We start from the raw sequence: 17,943 nt of genomic DNA on the forward strand, positions 1-17,943 counted from the left end.
TGCCACAAAACCAAGAATTTCATGACTTGTTCATGACAATAAATCCTGATTCTGATTATGTAATTCAAAAGGTTAATTCGTCTTTTTTTAATTGGTTCACAGGAAGTAACCTGTCAAAGAATGGAGCAGATGAAGAGTTTACACTCTTTAAGGAACAGATTACAGTAGGGAAATTGGACCAAAGCAAAGTTTTCAATTGGTTAGAAGGAGTGAGAATTGCAATAATAAAGCCTGCAAATCAGATTCTGAAGAATACAATATTGTATCACATTTTAAAATGAAATAATTCACTGTTGTCAGTTCTTCACCCACACCTAAGAATAGGGAGAATTATTTGATACTTTCTTAATGGAAGGAAGATTATTAACATATAATTGTACTCTTGTAGACTTGATGAACTCGCTCATTATAAATGGAAGTACTTATGGAATGTATGACTCCAGCCTCCGGGAATAGTTATTATGTGAGACAGATCTAACTCCAGAAAAGTATTTACAGACACGCAAAGCTTCAGTGCTAGCTGGCCAACAGAAAGAAGTAAATGGAGTAAAAACAGAGTAGGCACATTTCTGCCAAGGTTGTTTAGATGTCGCAGATGTTGAGGCAACATCATGAAAAAGAATTACTGCCCAGATGAGAGGAAGCATCTTGTAATGCACTTAAACCAAGGTTTGTTTATGTGGCTTTCAAGGAAAAAAATGAATCAGAATGAATCAGAATGATAACTAAGAGAGAGATAATAACCCCATTTGGTACTCGCTAAATTGTATCCATGGAGAAATCAGTTTTCCAAGGCCAAAGAGATGAGAAAATAAGAAATAGGAGTACCTGTACAAGGAGCCAATGGGCCCCTGCTGAGTCATTTAGTAAAATTATTGATGATTTTACTGCAAAGCACCGTTCCTATATTAACCCCACATTCCTTGAGTTTTTTAATATCCAAAAAACAATCCAGGCCTCCACAGCACTCTTTAGTGGAGAATTACAAGGGTTTACTTCCCACTCGGTGAAGAAATGTCCTCTTATTCTAATCCAGAACAACTCTTTTTCTGAAGTCTGTGGCCCTAGACCTAGGCACCTCAACCAGGAAAATGGTTGTTCCATTGCGCACCCTATTATAATTTTTCATATTTCAATGAGATCACCTTCCACATTAAACACCCAAGAAGAAGTGATAGGGTAGGGCAGTAGATCTTGCCTACATGGACTTTTGTCGTATTTGTAAACAAGATCCCTTATGGTTGATGGGTCCAGCTGATGGTCACATGGCTTAGTAATAGAAGATAGAAGGTAATAGAAATATTTTTCTGACTGAAGGTCCATGACTAACAGTACTCCTCAAAGTTCAGCGCTGAGATTGCTGGTGATGAACTGGATTAAAAAAAAGTGGTTTGATCAGTAAGTTTGCAGGATACATGAGAATTGGTGGAGTTGTGGAATGTGAAGAAGGTTGTCAAATGATGCCGCAGGATATAGATCAGTTGGAAATTTGGGCAGAAAAATAGCAAATGGAGTTTAATCCAGACAAATGTTGCATTTGGCAATAGAATGCAAGAGAAAAGTATACTGTTAATGGCAAAACTCTTGGGATCAGTGGTGTACAGACGGATCTTGGGTGCAAGTCAATAATTCTTTGAAGGTAGCAATACAGGCATATAAGATGGTAAAGAAGTGCAACGTACTTGCCTTCGTTAGTTGAGGCATTGAGAATAAAAGTTTTAAAGTCATATTGCAGCTGAGTAAAACACTTGGAGTATTGTGTGGAGTTCTGGTTGCCACACTTTTGGAAAGATGTGGATGCAGAAGAGGTTTACCAGGATGTTGCTGGATTGGAGACTATTAGCTGTGAGGAGATGTTGGACAACTAGGATTGTTTTCTCTGGAGCTTTGAAGACTCATCAGATGACACAAGTGCTGTCAAAGCTGCCTTAGGAAGTTCTGCCTGATTTGATGAATATTTTCTGATAGAAGCTGATTAGATTATGCACAACATAGAAGGACAAATAATCAAGAAACTCTTTCCTAGACTGGAAATTTAAAATACTAGGGGGCACAGATTTATGGTATGAAAGAAAAAGTTTCAATGAGGTGTTAGTTTTCCTTACATGAAGAATGTTAGGTGTCTGGAATGTAATTGCAGGGAGGTGGAAGAAGCAGGTGTTTAAGAGGCATGTAGACTGACACTTGAATAGACAAGGAGTAGAGGGATATTAATCTTGCTCAAGCTGATGGAAGTAGTTTAGATTAGCATCATGGCCCAAAGGGCCTATCCCTGCACTGTACTGAATTAGGGGAAGAGAACAAGGAAGACAATTTTAACAGGATGACCGTGACAATGACTTGAGTGTTGTTGATACCATCTAAAAAGTGATGAATGTTTCTTATTGAATTTTTAAGTAGTTATGTCAAAGGTGTGAGTTGAATGAGCACAGTTAAAGGGGAAAAAAGTACCAAAACTGTGAGATGCTGCACACATCAGTTGCTGAAAATCAAATGAAAAATAATTCAAGAAATTTTTATCAGATTAGGCATCTGAGCAGAATTGACCTCTACCCAGTTACAAACATTCAGATCATTCTTTTTAACCTTCCCCCTTTCTGCAACTTAGGACTGAAAAAGTTTTTTTTTTAAATAAGTGCATTTTATTGGAGAAATTGTCAGAGACCATCCTTATGGAAGAAAACCACAATAAAAGTGCTTCCTGACAGTATAAGCCCTTTCATTTAATAAAGTATCATTGTTGATAGTTTGAATAATTGACTTTTTCCAATGTCTGTGAGAGTGCTTGAAGGAGGCACTGAGACAAAAGTAACTTCAGTACAAGTTTAATCAAGTTTTCATTCACGTTGTTATACAGTGTATTGTGCTCTTTAGAAATGTACATTCTTTCCGTCATCAGTGTTTGACTCTAATTAAATATTGTAATTGTTTTAAAACCTCACACATTTTTTTTCCCAGAAGGCTATTGCTCTGTGATTCCACAGCTGTCAGAACACTTGATTGATTTGCAAAACTGGCTGTTCACATATTAAATTTGACAATGAACTCTAAATTACCAGTTGGTTTATTTTAGGGCTGGCTTAAAATGACTTGGTGACTGTCCTTGAAAGAACAATAACACCCAGCCATTCGGCTGCAAGGTGGTTGTAGGTGAACAGGATGGTGCCCTTACCCAATTTCCACTTGCAGTAGTCTAAAGAAAATAAACCATTGAACATATTTCTGATGTCATCAGGCACCCTTCATGCTCGCTTTTGTAGGTGGAATATTCTAGCTTTTTCGGTGGCCTGAATCATAAACTCTTATCATTAATTCACGCTTTCAGTAAAGAGATTACCATACTCTGTAGATCTGCTAAACCTCTTGCAATTTGAACTTAACACCTGAAAAAATAACCCAATCAATTGTAAATATTTAAAAGAACATCTGCAGCATTTTAAAATTAGCAATCTAAAACTTGATGTAAATAAACTGAATAATTACAACTTAAGGAAAAGTTTTCTTTATGAAAAAATATTGACAAATTCTATTGACATATTTAGTGTCCATTATATAATTTTCTGATAGTCCCAAAGGCAATAGTAACCATTCTTCAAGGTAAAAATATTTTCATCTAGAAATTCCTTTGCATAGTCTGTAAAGAATGTCTTAATTGTTGAAAATCAGCTTAACTGGAGTACAGCAATTTTACGCACATTTCTGTTAGTCTTGTTGTCTGTGTGGGCAATTTTACTCCCAACTTTTCAGTGAGAATTTCATTTGTGTTGGTGCCTTTTTTCCAGCTTAAGACTGCTATAAAGGCAGCAACATCAGTTTAATAACCAGAATGTGTTTGCAGCATGGTTTTCCATAGAACCATAGAATAATTACATCACAGAAACATGCCCCTTTGGCCCTTCTAGCAGGTTCATCGCCAAGGGGGTCATCCGCGGGCATTGCCCCCCCCCCAAGTGAGGTGCTGTGCCCCCTCATATGGTCATGGCTATTGCTCACCATCAGACCCATCTGGACCATCTTTGCTGATGACTGTACATTCAATGCAAGTTCAGAGACTGATGTACAGGGACAGCCTGTGACAACTTTGGCCTCACAATTAGAAGCTGTGTATCAAGCTGCACCAAATACTCTTAGGTGGAACCAAATATCTTTGTGAACCATCAAAAGGCTAACATGGTGGATAAGTTAATATAACTTTGCAGCACAAGTTCTGTCCCAGACCAACCTCCACAGCATCTATACATCTAGAGAATCACAGATGAGATGGGCAGGACATTTTGGAAAAATACCTGATCATAGAATTCCAAAGCAGCTACTTATGGAGAACTGACTGAGGGAAAATGGTCATGTGTGGACAAAAGAAAATTCAGAGATTCTTGTGGAACATATTTGAAGTGTTTCCATATTGACATACACCACTGGGAACAACATTGTCCAGTGGTGTACCCACATAAAAAAAGTTATGCTCATTCATGTGAGGAGCTAGAATGGAAAACATTGAAAATCAAGAACCACTGGTACTCCAGTATCCTTATCTGCATGAAAAGAACCTTCGAGCCCAGATTGGTCTCATCTGCCTCTGTGGACATCACAGTGCAAAGGACCTGATGTTATGATCATACTTGTGGAGGAGAAATGTATAAGTGGATATTCTTGGAATGGGGTTTCCTTAACCTGATACCTTGTGCACCAGTGAGAGTGTTCAGGATAGGCATGTTGAGGCCCTGCTCATAATAAAGCTACCACTAATTCTTATGCCGCATTAGGCCCTGTGGAGTTGTACCATTTCACAGGAGTTGTCACATTTGTCTGCCAGAATAACTGAAAAGTTTCAAAACTTGTGACCTTTTACCATTTAAAAACACTGAGCTATGTCAACAGTGTCATTTATTAAAGATTTTTTTATATAGTTCAAGATTCAAGTCTTTGAAGTCATTTGAAATTCCTATTAATCTTTCAATTATCCAACATTTTATTATAAACAGATCCTGTAGATTGACAAAAATTGTTTTTGATTCCCAGTGTATGTAAAGTCAGGTAGTTATGATCACTAACATTACTAAATCTTGAAAATATGGCACCCATATTTACAAAATGTGGGTTTGTTCTTTCGATAAACTCTCTGAAGACCTCACTTCTTGGTAACCTCCAATATTAGAATTTATGTTATATTTATGCTTTATTCCCTTGGCATTCTCCTAACAACTGGTTTATTAGAAAGATTGTTCAGTACATTGTCTCCACGTTAAATCCCTCTAGCAAATTATTCCATTTTGAACTTCTGATACAGAAAAACCAGATTATTATTGATATTTATTAATGTACTGTTTAGTTTAGATAAAATTCCTGTTTGTATTAATGTAGAATTTAGTAAGATAGGAGAAATACATTTAGAGGATTTTGTCTATAAATGGAATTCTAAATTGTTGGTAGAAAATAGGGAAACACCTATTTTGAAACATCTGATTGAATTATGGAATAATATTGATAATGAAATAGGTATGAAAGGTCTCGTATCTTGAAAAATGCCCCTTTGTCAAAATAGACATTTCATTTTCAATGGATAATCGATTTTTGAAGACTTGGATGTAGATGGGTGTTAAGAAGATTGAGGATTGTTCTGAGAATGGAAAATTTATAACATTTGAATGAATGAAGAATAAATTTAATGTGCCTAATAATATTTTATTTTGTTACTATAAAGTTAAAGTCTTTTTGTCTCATAAAATAGGTCTGAGTTTGACATTACCTAGTCAAAGTGAATTGGAATTACTGATTTGTAATAGTAATGTAAATAAATTTATTTCTGTAATGTATAATTTACGTAAAAGTCCCCAAAATGGAGGTGCATAAATTGAGATTAAGATGGGAAGTAGATTTAAATAGACAAATAAATGAGAAAGATTGGATGGAATTATGTAAGGATAATATGACAAAAAATAACTGTTAGATATAGTTCAATATAATTTTTTGCATCAATTATATTTGACTCCACAAAAATTAAATAGATTAACTCCTGCTATATAAGATTTATGTTTTAGATATAGATGTGAGATTGGAACTTTTTTTGCATTCTTCTTGGCAATGTCCTAAAGTCAGATATTTTTGGTTGGAAGTCAGTAATTTTTTTGATTGAATTATGGGGGCCAAGTTCCCACAGGATCCAGTTATTTTTATTGAGTAATATTAACTTTATAAGATCCAAGTTAAAATTAAATATGCATCAAATTGAATTTGTGCAAATCACTTTAGCAATTTCTAGGAAATCATAGCAATATTATGGAAGTCAGATATAGATTTAGGTATGGAAAGATGGGATGCTGAACTTCACTGTTGTATACCATTAGAGAAGATTACATAGAGTTCATGAAATAAATATCACTTGCTTTGAAAAATATGGCACTCATATTTACAAAATGTGGGTTTGTACTTTCGATAAACTCTCTGAAGACCTCATTTCTTGGTAACCTCCAATATTAGAATATATGTTATATTTATGCTTTATTCCCTTGGCATTCTCCAGTACTTCTTTCTTCAATCTCTTTTTTCATGCTTTTTAGGGGTTTGGGGGGAGGGAAGGGAGGTTTAGTGTTTCTTTTTCTTTTAATATATACCACATATATAACCTTCTGAATAATTTTCAAACTTAATGAAATGTAATTAATATAGTAGTTTAAAATGGATAAATATTCAAAAACCCCCCAAAAAACTATATTCCATTATAGAGATTCCAGGTAAATGCAACCTGATGTAGCCAGCTATTTCCCCACCAAATTAATGTCAAATATTCAGAACAGTTTTAATACATTTTTGAGAAGGCTTAAAGTGGAATGAAACCATTCTTCATAATTTTCATAAACCATTCATCTTCCACCATTATACTTGGAAGTCTCCACATTTCCTTCATATAGAGTACAGGGGAGCCATACACTGCCATCAACTCAGACAAAAGATTTCCCCTTTAAGGTGGAATACAGCTTTTCCTCATGACGCCCTAATTCTCCCCCTCACTTTCTTCAAAGTGCACGCAATAGTTTTCTGTTCCTGAATACTCACTATCCATCATGACAACATTAATATTCAGTCTGGGGTTATTCCCTGAAGTCAGCACAGATATGCTCCACTAGAGTCACTTGACAGTGATCAGGAACAGGCATCCTGGCTTATATTTCCTTTAGGCAAATCATGTTCAGAGCATCTGTGTTTATATTTTAAAAAAAATCAGCTCACATGCCAGTGAGTTGGGATTTGGAAGATAGGAACAGGAGCAGACCAGTTAGTCCTGGACCATTTCTGCCTTTCAATGAGATCATGGCTAATTTATATCTTAACTTCACCCACCTGCCTTGTCAGGTGAAAATCTATCAATTTAATATTATTAATTGAGATTAAATCACTTTAAGAACAAGGTTGTTTTCAGTTGTAAATGGATTTACAAAGTAATTGAGATAATGATAATTGACATGCTGGTATTTAAATTATTTCCTGGCTTGTAAATTAGACAAAAATAATTAAATATTGTTTTTAAATCCAAGTCCTGTTTGTACTTTATTAGACAGCTGTACTTTTCCTGATTCACACTTACTTGGAGAGAATGCTTTTTGCAGATGTCATAAAATAGAAACCATCTGTAGGCAGTTGAAAAACATTTTGGATAATGGAAGACTGACTTGGAAACTCTTGGATCAAACAACATCCAATCAGCAGAATGCATTTAACAAGCATATTCCCCAACAAAATGACTCTTGCTGGTCATACTACAAAAATACTGGTTATTCTTCTTGGATTCATTGTTTTTAGCATTTAATCTATTTTTGTCATCTGTGCTTTTGCTTTGCAATATGGAGAGTTTTCTCTTAGTAAGGAATACTGGAAGATGGTGATAAGTTTTCCTGTTGATACCCCTAGTGAGTCAGGATTGGGCAAGTTGACTCCTTTGTCAATATTCATCCAATGGCATGTGTGACCTATTGAGATGCTCATCACTTCTTTTGTAGTGGGATTGTGGGGGTGGGAAGGAACATGATTAGGATGTATACCCAGCAGAATTTCCTGCAGAGATTTTAGTTAAATAAAATGAATTCTCCCTTCAATTGATACCCATCAGAAGAGATATGATTCTGTAAATCTGGGGAGATTGACCAATAAGGAGCATTGGTTCACCTTCTACAAATAATGTAGAGAAACTCCATCACATTGAAGTCACTGCGAGGACCAGGTTTAATGACGGCAGTCTTGAGGGAAGGAAGTGAATGTAAGCAGTGTTATAGATGTGTGTGGGTAAATTGAATGAAAGTGGAAAGGCAGCAGGGATTGTTAGAGGAGTGGGATAAGGATGAGGGTTAATAGAAAGTGAAAAATATATTGGGGGTAAAATAGCACTCGGTGGAAATAGAAGTATGAGTAATTGAGGCAGAATATAAGTAACAATATACTATATCCCTTGAAAAGGACAAAATGGGAAATATCAGTGTTAACTGGAGGCAAAAAAGTTGAAGAACAGTGAAAGAATGACACTAAGGTAGAAATAATGACACAAGGGACAGTAATAAAGCAACAATGCAAACACAATAGATATTGGTAGAGACCATATTCTTCAAATGTCATTGAAAAATAACTAATAACAGTTACTGCTAATTTCTGCGTTAATAAATAAATATAGCTCTCTCCTTGGAGGGGCAAGGATTTTTTGTCCTTGCCTTTTATGTTATTTTTGCTTTGCTGATATAATATGATCCTACCACCAGATACATCTTCCCATCTCCACCTTCCCCTCCTGGCAGGCACCAGCCCCTGTGATTCCCTCACCCAGTCATCCCTTTCCACCAATCGCCCCTTTACCCTCTGACCACAGGAAATGTTATAACCTTCACCTACACCTCCTCCCTCACCACCATTTGGGGCCCCAGAGCCCTTCCAAGTGAAGCAACACTTTACTTGTGAATCTGCAGGGGTCATCCACTACATCTGGTGCTCCTGTTGTGGTCTCCTATACATTGGAGAGACTGGATGCAGACCAGGAGATCGCTTTGTTGAGCACCTTCACTCTGCCTGCTGTAATAGCTGCAATCTCCCAGTGGCAACCAAATTCCCACCTCTGACATGTCTGCTGTGGTCTCATGCACTGCTATATTGAGACCACCCACAAATTGGAGGACGAGCTCCTCTTTATTCTGCCTGGGCACCTTCCAACCAGATGGCATTTTCACCAACTTCTCTGGTTCCTGTTAGCACTCTCTCCCCTTACCCCCAGCTCTACATTCACAGATATCTCCCCTGATCAATTATCAGCTTTTCTCTCCTGCCCTCCTATCCATGTCCATTTATGGACTCGTGGCTGCTAGCCTGGGCTCCTCCCCTTACTTCACTCTTCCCCCCACCTTTTTATTTAGACACCTGCTGTTTCTTGCTCATACCTTGATGAAGGGCTCAGACCCAAAACATTGGTTACATATCTTTGCTTGCTATGGTCGCTGCAGGACATCCTGAGTTTCTCCAGCACTTTTGTGTATTTACTACAATCACAGTATGTGCAGAATTTCTTGTTTCACTACATTATAATTCAATCTGTTTTATTCATCTTTACAAGTATCTTTCAACTTTCTTGGCTGTGGAGTCAGCTGGCAACACAGCTGCACAGGGTACATGTTACTATAAATGGTTCTGGTGTAGAATGTTCCCATGGGTGATAATAAGAACTCCAATCAGCTGATACACCTGCTTTCCACTTCATACTGGTGATTATCAAGTAACCTGAGATCCAATAATGCCTGCTGCAGCAAAGCCTCAGATATTTTCTTTAAAATTTAGGACACATTGAATTTTGAGTTTACCTTTTATCTTTGCAGATGCATTTTTTTTTTGTAATTCTGTGCTATTTATTAACCCTATTTCACTTTCCACAGATGCTGTTTGATTAGCTGGATGGTTCTGCCATTTCTGTTTTCAGAGTTCTAGCTTTTCCAGTTATTTTGATGTTCATTACTATTCTAAATTTTATTAAAGTAACACTTTAATTCTTATTGCTCTCTTTTGTGATTCTGGAATTATTTATTTCTGTGTATGTTCCAGTTACACCATGGATAGTTGATAAGATGATCCCACTTTCGTTTTCTTAGCTGTCACTGCTGTAGCTGTGAATATTCTGCAGAAATAAAACTTCTAGCATTCTTGATGGTGGACAATGCTACAAACCAAGCTTTCACTGCATGTATTGTATCTACATTATCTCAAAACTGTTGCACTGTCAAAGGTTCATGTGTTATCTCTAACTTGACATTTCTGGCATTCCAAAATGAATGCAAGTGACAGATATAAGTGATACAGTACCAGGAAAGAAAGAAATTAGAGTTTTTTCCAATGTGCTTTTGTTGAAGGTGAAAATTACAGTTCCATAGTTATATTGTATTGCACCAAATCCATCACCTTATTTTGGATTAATGATATTAGTTTTAAGCATTTTAAAAATATATTTATTCATTAAAATTCAAAAGTATATAATAAACAACATTCAAATCAAAATTTTTACAACTAGTCCTACACACAATATGAATTTTAACCTTGATTGTTGTGGGTTTGAATTTTTTTTTCTTATAATATTGTATGTATTACCACTTATTGGATTTAGCATTGCTACTATACCATATGTTATCATTTGTAAATCTGCAAAGGTTTCATTACAATTGATTTTCTGCTTTTTTGTTTGTTTTTCTGATAAAACTCAATAAAAATAATTTTAAAAGAAAAAAAAATTTTCACGACTAGTCCTGTAAATCCCATTACTTACCAATAGCATGTCATCAGATATAATTAATTTACATTCCCAAAGAAAACAGTTTGTAGGGTTTTATCACTGATGTCAACTAACTTAAAGGGTTTAGTGCAATACACAAAAGTACTGGAGAAACTCAATAGGTCACACAATGTTTATAGGAAGCAAATGTATATAACCAACATTTCAGGCCTAAGCCCTTCAACAAAAAGCAGACAGGCTCCTGAATAAAAAAAGGTTTTGTAACATCCTGTCAATCTCTTGGTTGTTGATGCTAGGAACCAATGAAAGTTCATTTCTATGGCATAATTTGAGCCTGAAATAAATTAAGGTTGTTATTTATTTCATGAATACATTGAGAATTTTCCCAAAACATTTGCATTTTATCAGTATTACCACTGAGAAAACAGTAAGAAAAATTCTCATATTTGAAAAATATTTATGTCTCTGAACTCTTAAAACTCCATCAATCACCTATACAGTAATTCAGAAGATTACAGTAAATCTAAATCATGACTCATATTTTAATATTGTAAATCCATCAAGAATCCCCAAAATCTTGTAATCTGTTTGGTGAGTTTTATTTCTCCTGACATATCTAATGGCCATGAGCTGCTCATGACAAACACGGAATGCTTGATATACAATAATATATCTAAAATGTTTGATTGTGTGAGAAATAATTACAAAAATGTTGAGATTCATTTTCAGTTCTAGTTCCATTGAGTTGTGTAATTATTTGTACAATGTACAGTATTTGTCTTTCTGATTTATTCTGAAATTCTTTCTAATCTTGAGTTATTATAGTGAATCAATTTATTGCAAACAACATTTTAACTGTCTATCCTATTGTGGGAACCAACTTAAAGCTTTACTGTGGAAATTGAGCAAGGAAATATTTTCCCATAAGTTCTTGAAAGATGGCTTGTAAATTGTGCAGTAAAGTAAAATTCAGGTAGAACTACACTGATTCACATTTAATTGACATTAAGACAATGGGCTGAACTTTTGTATGAAATGCCAGCAATTTTCTGTGGAATTGTTGGCAAAGCTCAACATGTCAGAGAGTTTAATACACCCATGTAAGTCTGCACCGATGTGGAAGTCTTAAATTTCCTAATAGCTATTCACTAATTTTCGCTAGCATGGGATTCTAACAATCTAACACTGACTTCCTAAAATTTCTCAACATTTACACTGGAGGATCTATCTACCCAACTTCTGTCACAGAAACTTTTGACCCAGTGACGTGATGTACTGCAAATGAAGGAAAATAAAGGCAATTCAATAATTTATACCACAAATTTAAAATGGGAAAGTCAGAGTGAGAAGGAAAGTAAGTAAGAAAAAATTCACACGAGCATAATGAGCCTCAGGGAAAGTTACCAGGTAGACAATTTAAATGACTAATATAGATAGGCTCAAAATATGACAGGAAAGGAGATAATTTTCATTCAGATAGAAAATGTATACATTAAATTAGATGTGGCTACAAGCCAGCAAAAATATAGAAAACTTTCTGTGATTAATCAGGGGGAACTGATTGAAGGTCTGTTAAATGTTAAAGAGAAGCAGAGTTGTTGTTTCAAAACAATGCCCCAGACCTGAAATGCTGAGTGTTTCCAGCATTTCTGATTTTATTTAAAAGTGTATTAAATTGGCTGAATGAAAGTACCAGTATTGTTTTTGTACATTCAGAAGCTGGATGTTCTTAGAATTCTCAAATGATATGGCTCAACATGTCACATAGATTAATACAATACAATGCACAATGAAATGCAAAGAGAGAATGGACAAAAGAAGGAAATGCAAAATAAAGGAGGTTAAAGAAACAATAGTGGTCGTATTGGAACAAGCTTATAATTTTTACATTAATCTTTATGTTGAGGGTTGGATGATTGAGAGATATTAATTTTCAGGCATTTTATCTACATAATGAGAGATATGTTTTTTTATAAAAATTGTTTATAAAGTAATTTATCCATGTAAAATAACCAGCTCCACAGTCTGGAAAACACTATCTAATTTTCCCTGTACACTGCAAGGTTTATGGTATGAACAACAAATAAACGCAACTTGACGACTTGATAAAAAGAACATGAAAATTATGCATTTGCTGTTAATTACTGCTATGTGTTGAGTCAATGGGTTGCAAGTCATTGTGACCTTTAAAACAAACTCCAGTTTTGCCCAACTTCATTTTTGATGCAACAAACGTAGGTGTGACTAACCCTAAAATATAGCTAACAATAATGGCCATCTGTGGTTAGAAGTATGGTCAACTAAAATATTGGAACATTCTCTTCTGAAACAGCTCAAGCTGATATGCAGCATTCTGTTTTGCTAAGGTAGCCCATCATCATAACTTGTGTAAATGAGCCAGAAGGAATGTTGGAAGCCTATGGAGAGTCTGTACTTCAGTACTACATCCACAGACATCGTTTTCTCCACTCCCATCAGCACATTCTATTAATGGCTAATGATGGTTGGTGGTCTCCTGGACTGCAATAGGATCCTGTAATCAGTTCTAACTGCATTTGCAGCAAAACATGACTATGTGTCATTACAGGCCTATCAGAACATGGAAAATGGATTGTGCTGTGGAACAGTTTAGATCCATGCAAAATTTGAAGGAGGTTGAGGTTAGCTGGACTTCAGAGAGCCTTTTCAAAATGTGCCTTCTATGCCTGCACACACTGAGAGATCAATAGTCCTTATGATTATCTCTTCTCCAAAGATCTGATGAAGATATAACTGATGACTAGTAATTTAGAAAGGCTCTGGGGAGCTGTGTTGAACCTGCTGCTTTTCAGATGTCGAGTTCAGTGGACAAATTTTTTTTACATTTCTGCCACAATCCACATACCAGACTGGGTATGCACAGCAGTTTGGGAACTAACACATAATATTGCTGGTCCTCTGATGCATTCCACTTGGTCACTTTTGCCTGTTCATGAATATAAACTTGGTCTTCAACAAATTTCCGAATCGTAATTTTCCATTCCACCTTCTATTTTTTCTGTCCATTTAGCAGTTCATAATAAATGGGTATAATCATACTCACAAATGAGGCAATAGCACTGGGGGAGCTTGACATGCAAGGAATTGCTGTCCTAGGGTTAATACACAATTTGGCAATCTCATTCCTGATAAATTAAACTCAATTCAGTGCTTATGAAGCTGAAAGAGTAGAGATGTAATCTAAAAAGAAAACACTGAAGAATAATTGTGGTATTTGAACATCCTTCCGTGCAAGAGTCTCCTTCTGTTGATTTAAAACTTATATTGGATAAAACAAATGATAAAAACTGCCTGATATTTTAAATGCTTCATATCTAAAATTAAAAATATCTAAATAACTGCATCTTTCTGGATGTGAATATGTTGCTTCATCTTCCTAATTCCATAATAAATGTATTATTAATACAAAACTGAGGAAAAGCCAACTGCACTGATCCTTCATTCTTCCAAAAATTCTAATGAGAAGGAAAGTGGAAAAGAACCATTGCACTGAATGGAAATTCCATTTATCAATAAACAACTGTGCTTAATTCTGTTACAAGCAAAGCATTAGTTTACAAGTTGATCCAATGATCATTACTTTTAATGTGTGGATAAATAGTAATTTTCCTCTTCTGTGCTTTTCAGGAAAGCAGTAGAAAAACTGAGGAACCAAAATGAGGCTGAGATCCACGATAAATATGAACAGAGGCAGCAGGAGACTGAGCATGTGCAAGCTGTTTTGCAGAATAAGATGGAGCTTCTGCAAGAAGTGAGTAAAGGTCCGAATGCACCATGAGCTCAGTCCATGATGTCCTTCATTATGATCACCATGTGGAGTAGATGTTAATATAAGAAGAGGTTCAATGAATTCATCATTTTTCTCTCATTTTTCCTATAACCAAGTTTCCTGTTGTTTTTAAAGAATTGTATCTCCATTTATAGTCATTACAGTTTAACATCATCATCAAATCAGAAGGTTATGGGTTTAGTACCGTGCTCCAGTAATTTCCCTCGCTCACTTTCAACCATGTTTTCTCCTCTGAGCAAGTGATGTTCTCTTAACAGATAGCCTTGATGGAGGTGTAGGAACAAGTCTGACTGACCTAAAAGACAGGCCTAAAAGTAAACAAAACATAAATGGAAATAGATTCATTGATTTTAGTCTTAGTTTTAGTCCTCAGCCAAGTATTTTTGCATTTCCAATAGAAAGTTGTGACTTGTCAGAAGGCAGAAGAGAAAATAAATCATAGGTGTTACTTGTGCCATAATTTGAACAAGAAATAGACTCTCTGGTCAGCAACATTTGCAACCTCATATACCAGGAATGACAAAGCTTGCTTTTAATTTGCCTATTTGGTTGAAAGTAATCTCAAGCCATTCATAACAGACCAATTAGACAAATGTTGACATGAAGACATAAAGATAGGTGATCAAAGATTTATCAAGGGGAACCATTTTAATGGAAATTTTTTAAATTCTGCATTTAGACCCTAGGAGGCTCAACCATTAAACATATATGCTGCATCTCTCTTCACAACTGTCCTTGAATTACTTTTGATCCTTTGTGTCTGCCTAATCTTTCATGTGCTTTTAATTTCCTGCACCCTCAAAGGTCCAAACTCCCTCTGCGCTGACCTCCAGTCATTTGTTTTCCCCTAATTCTTGTGACTTCCAACACAACCATTCTGCCAGTCCTATTCCAACAGTCCTAACCCCAAGTCCATCAAATTCCATAACCCTAAATCGATGGTGAAGGCCCAGTATTTCGTCACTAATCTTGCCACCCTGATCCATCCTTTATCCTTCTATCATTCCCACATCAATCACCCTCTCTTAGTCATGGAGCCACGCAGAATGCAACTTTCAGCGGAAATCATCCATGCCAAACAAGTTGTGAGCTAATCCCATTTGTTTGCATTTAGCCCATATACTTTTAAACCCATCCCCATCCCCATATCCATATTATGTCTGAACATCTTTTGAACATTGAAGTCATTGTCAGTTTTATGGCTTCATTTGGCAACTAGTTCCAGATAAGGACTACCCTGAGTGAAAAATTGCTCCACAAGACCCTCTTAAACCTCATCAGCTTGAATCTATGCCTTTGGGGAAAAAAAAGACAGTGAGTATGGTCTTTATCCATTCTTCATGATTTTATATAACTCTCTAAAGCAGGGGTGGCCAAACTCTGGTCCGTGGGCCAGCTGCAGCCTGTTGTCCATTTTTCGATGCCCTTTAGAACATTGTCTATAATGATAAATTCCACTGTATGTACATCACACTTCTTAATTTCAGCACTAGATGCCACTGCCATTTTTGAATCTCCACTCTTTCCTATTCCCTCTTTCTGCACATAAGGATTTGGGAGTGGGAGGGAATTTTCACCTGTTCTCCTACTCTTTTGAAGTGGGCTGAATCTTGAGCATGGGATGCCACAGCTCTGCAGTTCACATAGCGGTGTGGTGGGGTAACCCAGCTCAAAGGAGGGCAGGGCTTTACATCTGTGCTGACCTGATGCTGCCTGAGAGCCAGATCTAAGGCAGCTGTGATGTCTTCTCCAACTGAACAGCTTACTGGTGTTCCTCATCTGGGCTCTCACACAGTGAGGAACTGCTTTGTGTTTGGGGGATTGGGTGAGGAGGGGGAGGGGAGTAAGAAGGGTGAGGTGGGGTCCTCCTCTGCTTGCGCTGGTCCAATTCCCATTCCTACAGACACCCCCTCTGCTCCTTTTGCAAGCTCTCCCCTTCTGGAGACCACAGGATGATGAAACCAAAGGTTGTGACATTGCAGTTGTGCAATGCCAGATGCGGACATGATGAGTTGGGAGGCTCCAGCTGCAGATGGATTAGCCGTGTGGGTGCTCGAGAGGGCAAATGTATGAGAGAGACAGCAGATAGGTGTTACTGATCCTCCCAGGGCACCCTGTAATCCATAGTTTCCAAGTGCGGGAAAGCATCCCACTCAGTATCCCATGAGGCAGCTGTGGGGTGCCATGAGACCAGAGGTGTTGTACCTGTATCTGCAACAGTAAAGCTGTGGGATCTTGCTGTGTGCAGATTGGCCATTGGATTGGTGCCAAAACTATGAGGTGGTGGAGGGGGATTGGGCCATCCCGGGGTGCACTGACTACTCTGTCGACTGTCTGATCATACCACTTCATCCAAGTCTTGGAAGTCTCGGATGATCCGATTCCACATCTCCAGGCCTGCGAGGTCTCCAACTTTGTCCTCAACCAATCGATGACTGCACTTCGGGAAGGCACCTGAATCTCTGCAGCACCTCTTGCATCTCTTTCAGAGAGTCTAAACATTTACCAACCAGTGCAGTTTGCTCTGCTGTCCAGTCCCTCCTGTCTCCTGCAGTCGACTGCACAGTGAGATCCCAAAACTAAGTAACCATATAACCACTTACTGCACAGAGCAGGCCAGTTCGGCCCTACTAGTCCATGCTGTAACATGTCTGACAGTAATGAAGATCGATACTGGGTAGAACAGGGAAACTTCCTCGCATGTTGTCACACATGACACCCTGCACAAAGAGGTCTGGCAGCCCTCTGACATCTCCAGTGATGCTGCCTCAGCAAGACTCTCCAACACTGCAGCTCTCCTTCACAGCAGCACTAAAAACACCATTTTTTCTTGCATTGTGACTGGTTGCAAACTGCCAGACTTAATACTGTTTGGTCTATGAATTCCTTTATGGTCCACAACCAAAAAAGGTTTAGCCACCTCTACTCGAAGGAGAGACCAAAGTTGGAGTACTATGAGCAGTTCTGGTTGCCCAGCTGCAGGATACTGAGATGATTCACCAGGATGTTACTTGGACTGAAAGATTTGATTATAGAGAGAAATTAGATAGGCTAAATCAACCATTCTCAACGAGGGCCATACAGCCCTCTTGGGGGCCACAACATATTTATGGGGGCCACAGACTGAAATTTTAAAATATTTTTCTTTTTTTCTGTGGTCAGTAGAAGTATGGAAGAAACTAACTAAACTTGACTGCTTCACAGCCATAAACATTGAGCAGAGTCCTATGGGGGAAATGGCCAAAACAAAGAGGTTGAGAATGGCTGGGCTAGGTCTTTATTCCTCGGAGTCAAAGACACTGAACAGTGACCTTATAGAGGCATATAAAATAATCAGGGGCATGGGTAAAGTGAGTGCTCACTG

At 37.2% G+C, this 17,943-nt stretch overlaps 1 protein-coding gene and 1 long non-coding RNA gene across 7 annotated transcripts in view; one reads left to right on the plus strand and one right to left on the minus strand.

The window, feature by feature from the left end:
- The window catches only part of pde4dip (phosphodiesterase 4D interacting protein), a 564,002-nt gene that overhangs the window by 358,352 nt on the left and 187,707 nt on the right, over nucleotides 1–17,943 (plus strand). For all 6 annotated transcript variants that reach the window (XM_069938250.1, XM_069938253.1, XM_069938249.1 and 3 more), the window contains one exon: nucleotides 14,417–14,540. In XM_069938250.1, the coding sequence (XP_069794351.1) occupies nucleotides 14,417–14,540 (124 nt within the window). The remainder of the gene's footprint in view (nucleotides 1–14,416; nucleotides 14,541–17,943) is intronic.
- LOC138763686 (uncharacterized) overlaps nucleotides 1–17,943 on the minus strand; it is a 32,786-nt gene that overhangs the window by 849 nt on the left and 13,994 nt on the right. The window lies entirely within an intron of this gene.

This window comes from Narcine bancroftii, chromosome 5 (assembly GCF_036971445.1).
Source record: "Narcine bancroftii isolate sNarBan1 chromosome 5, sNarBan1.hap1, whole genome shotgun sequence".
In the NCBI taxonomy this organism is placed as follows: domain Eukaryota; kingdom Metazoa; phylum Chordata; class Chondrichthyes; order Torpediniformes; family Narcinidae; genus Narcine; species Narcine bancroftii.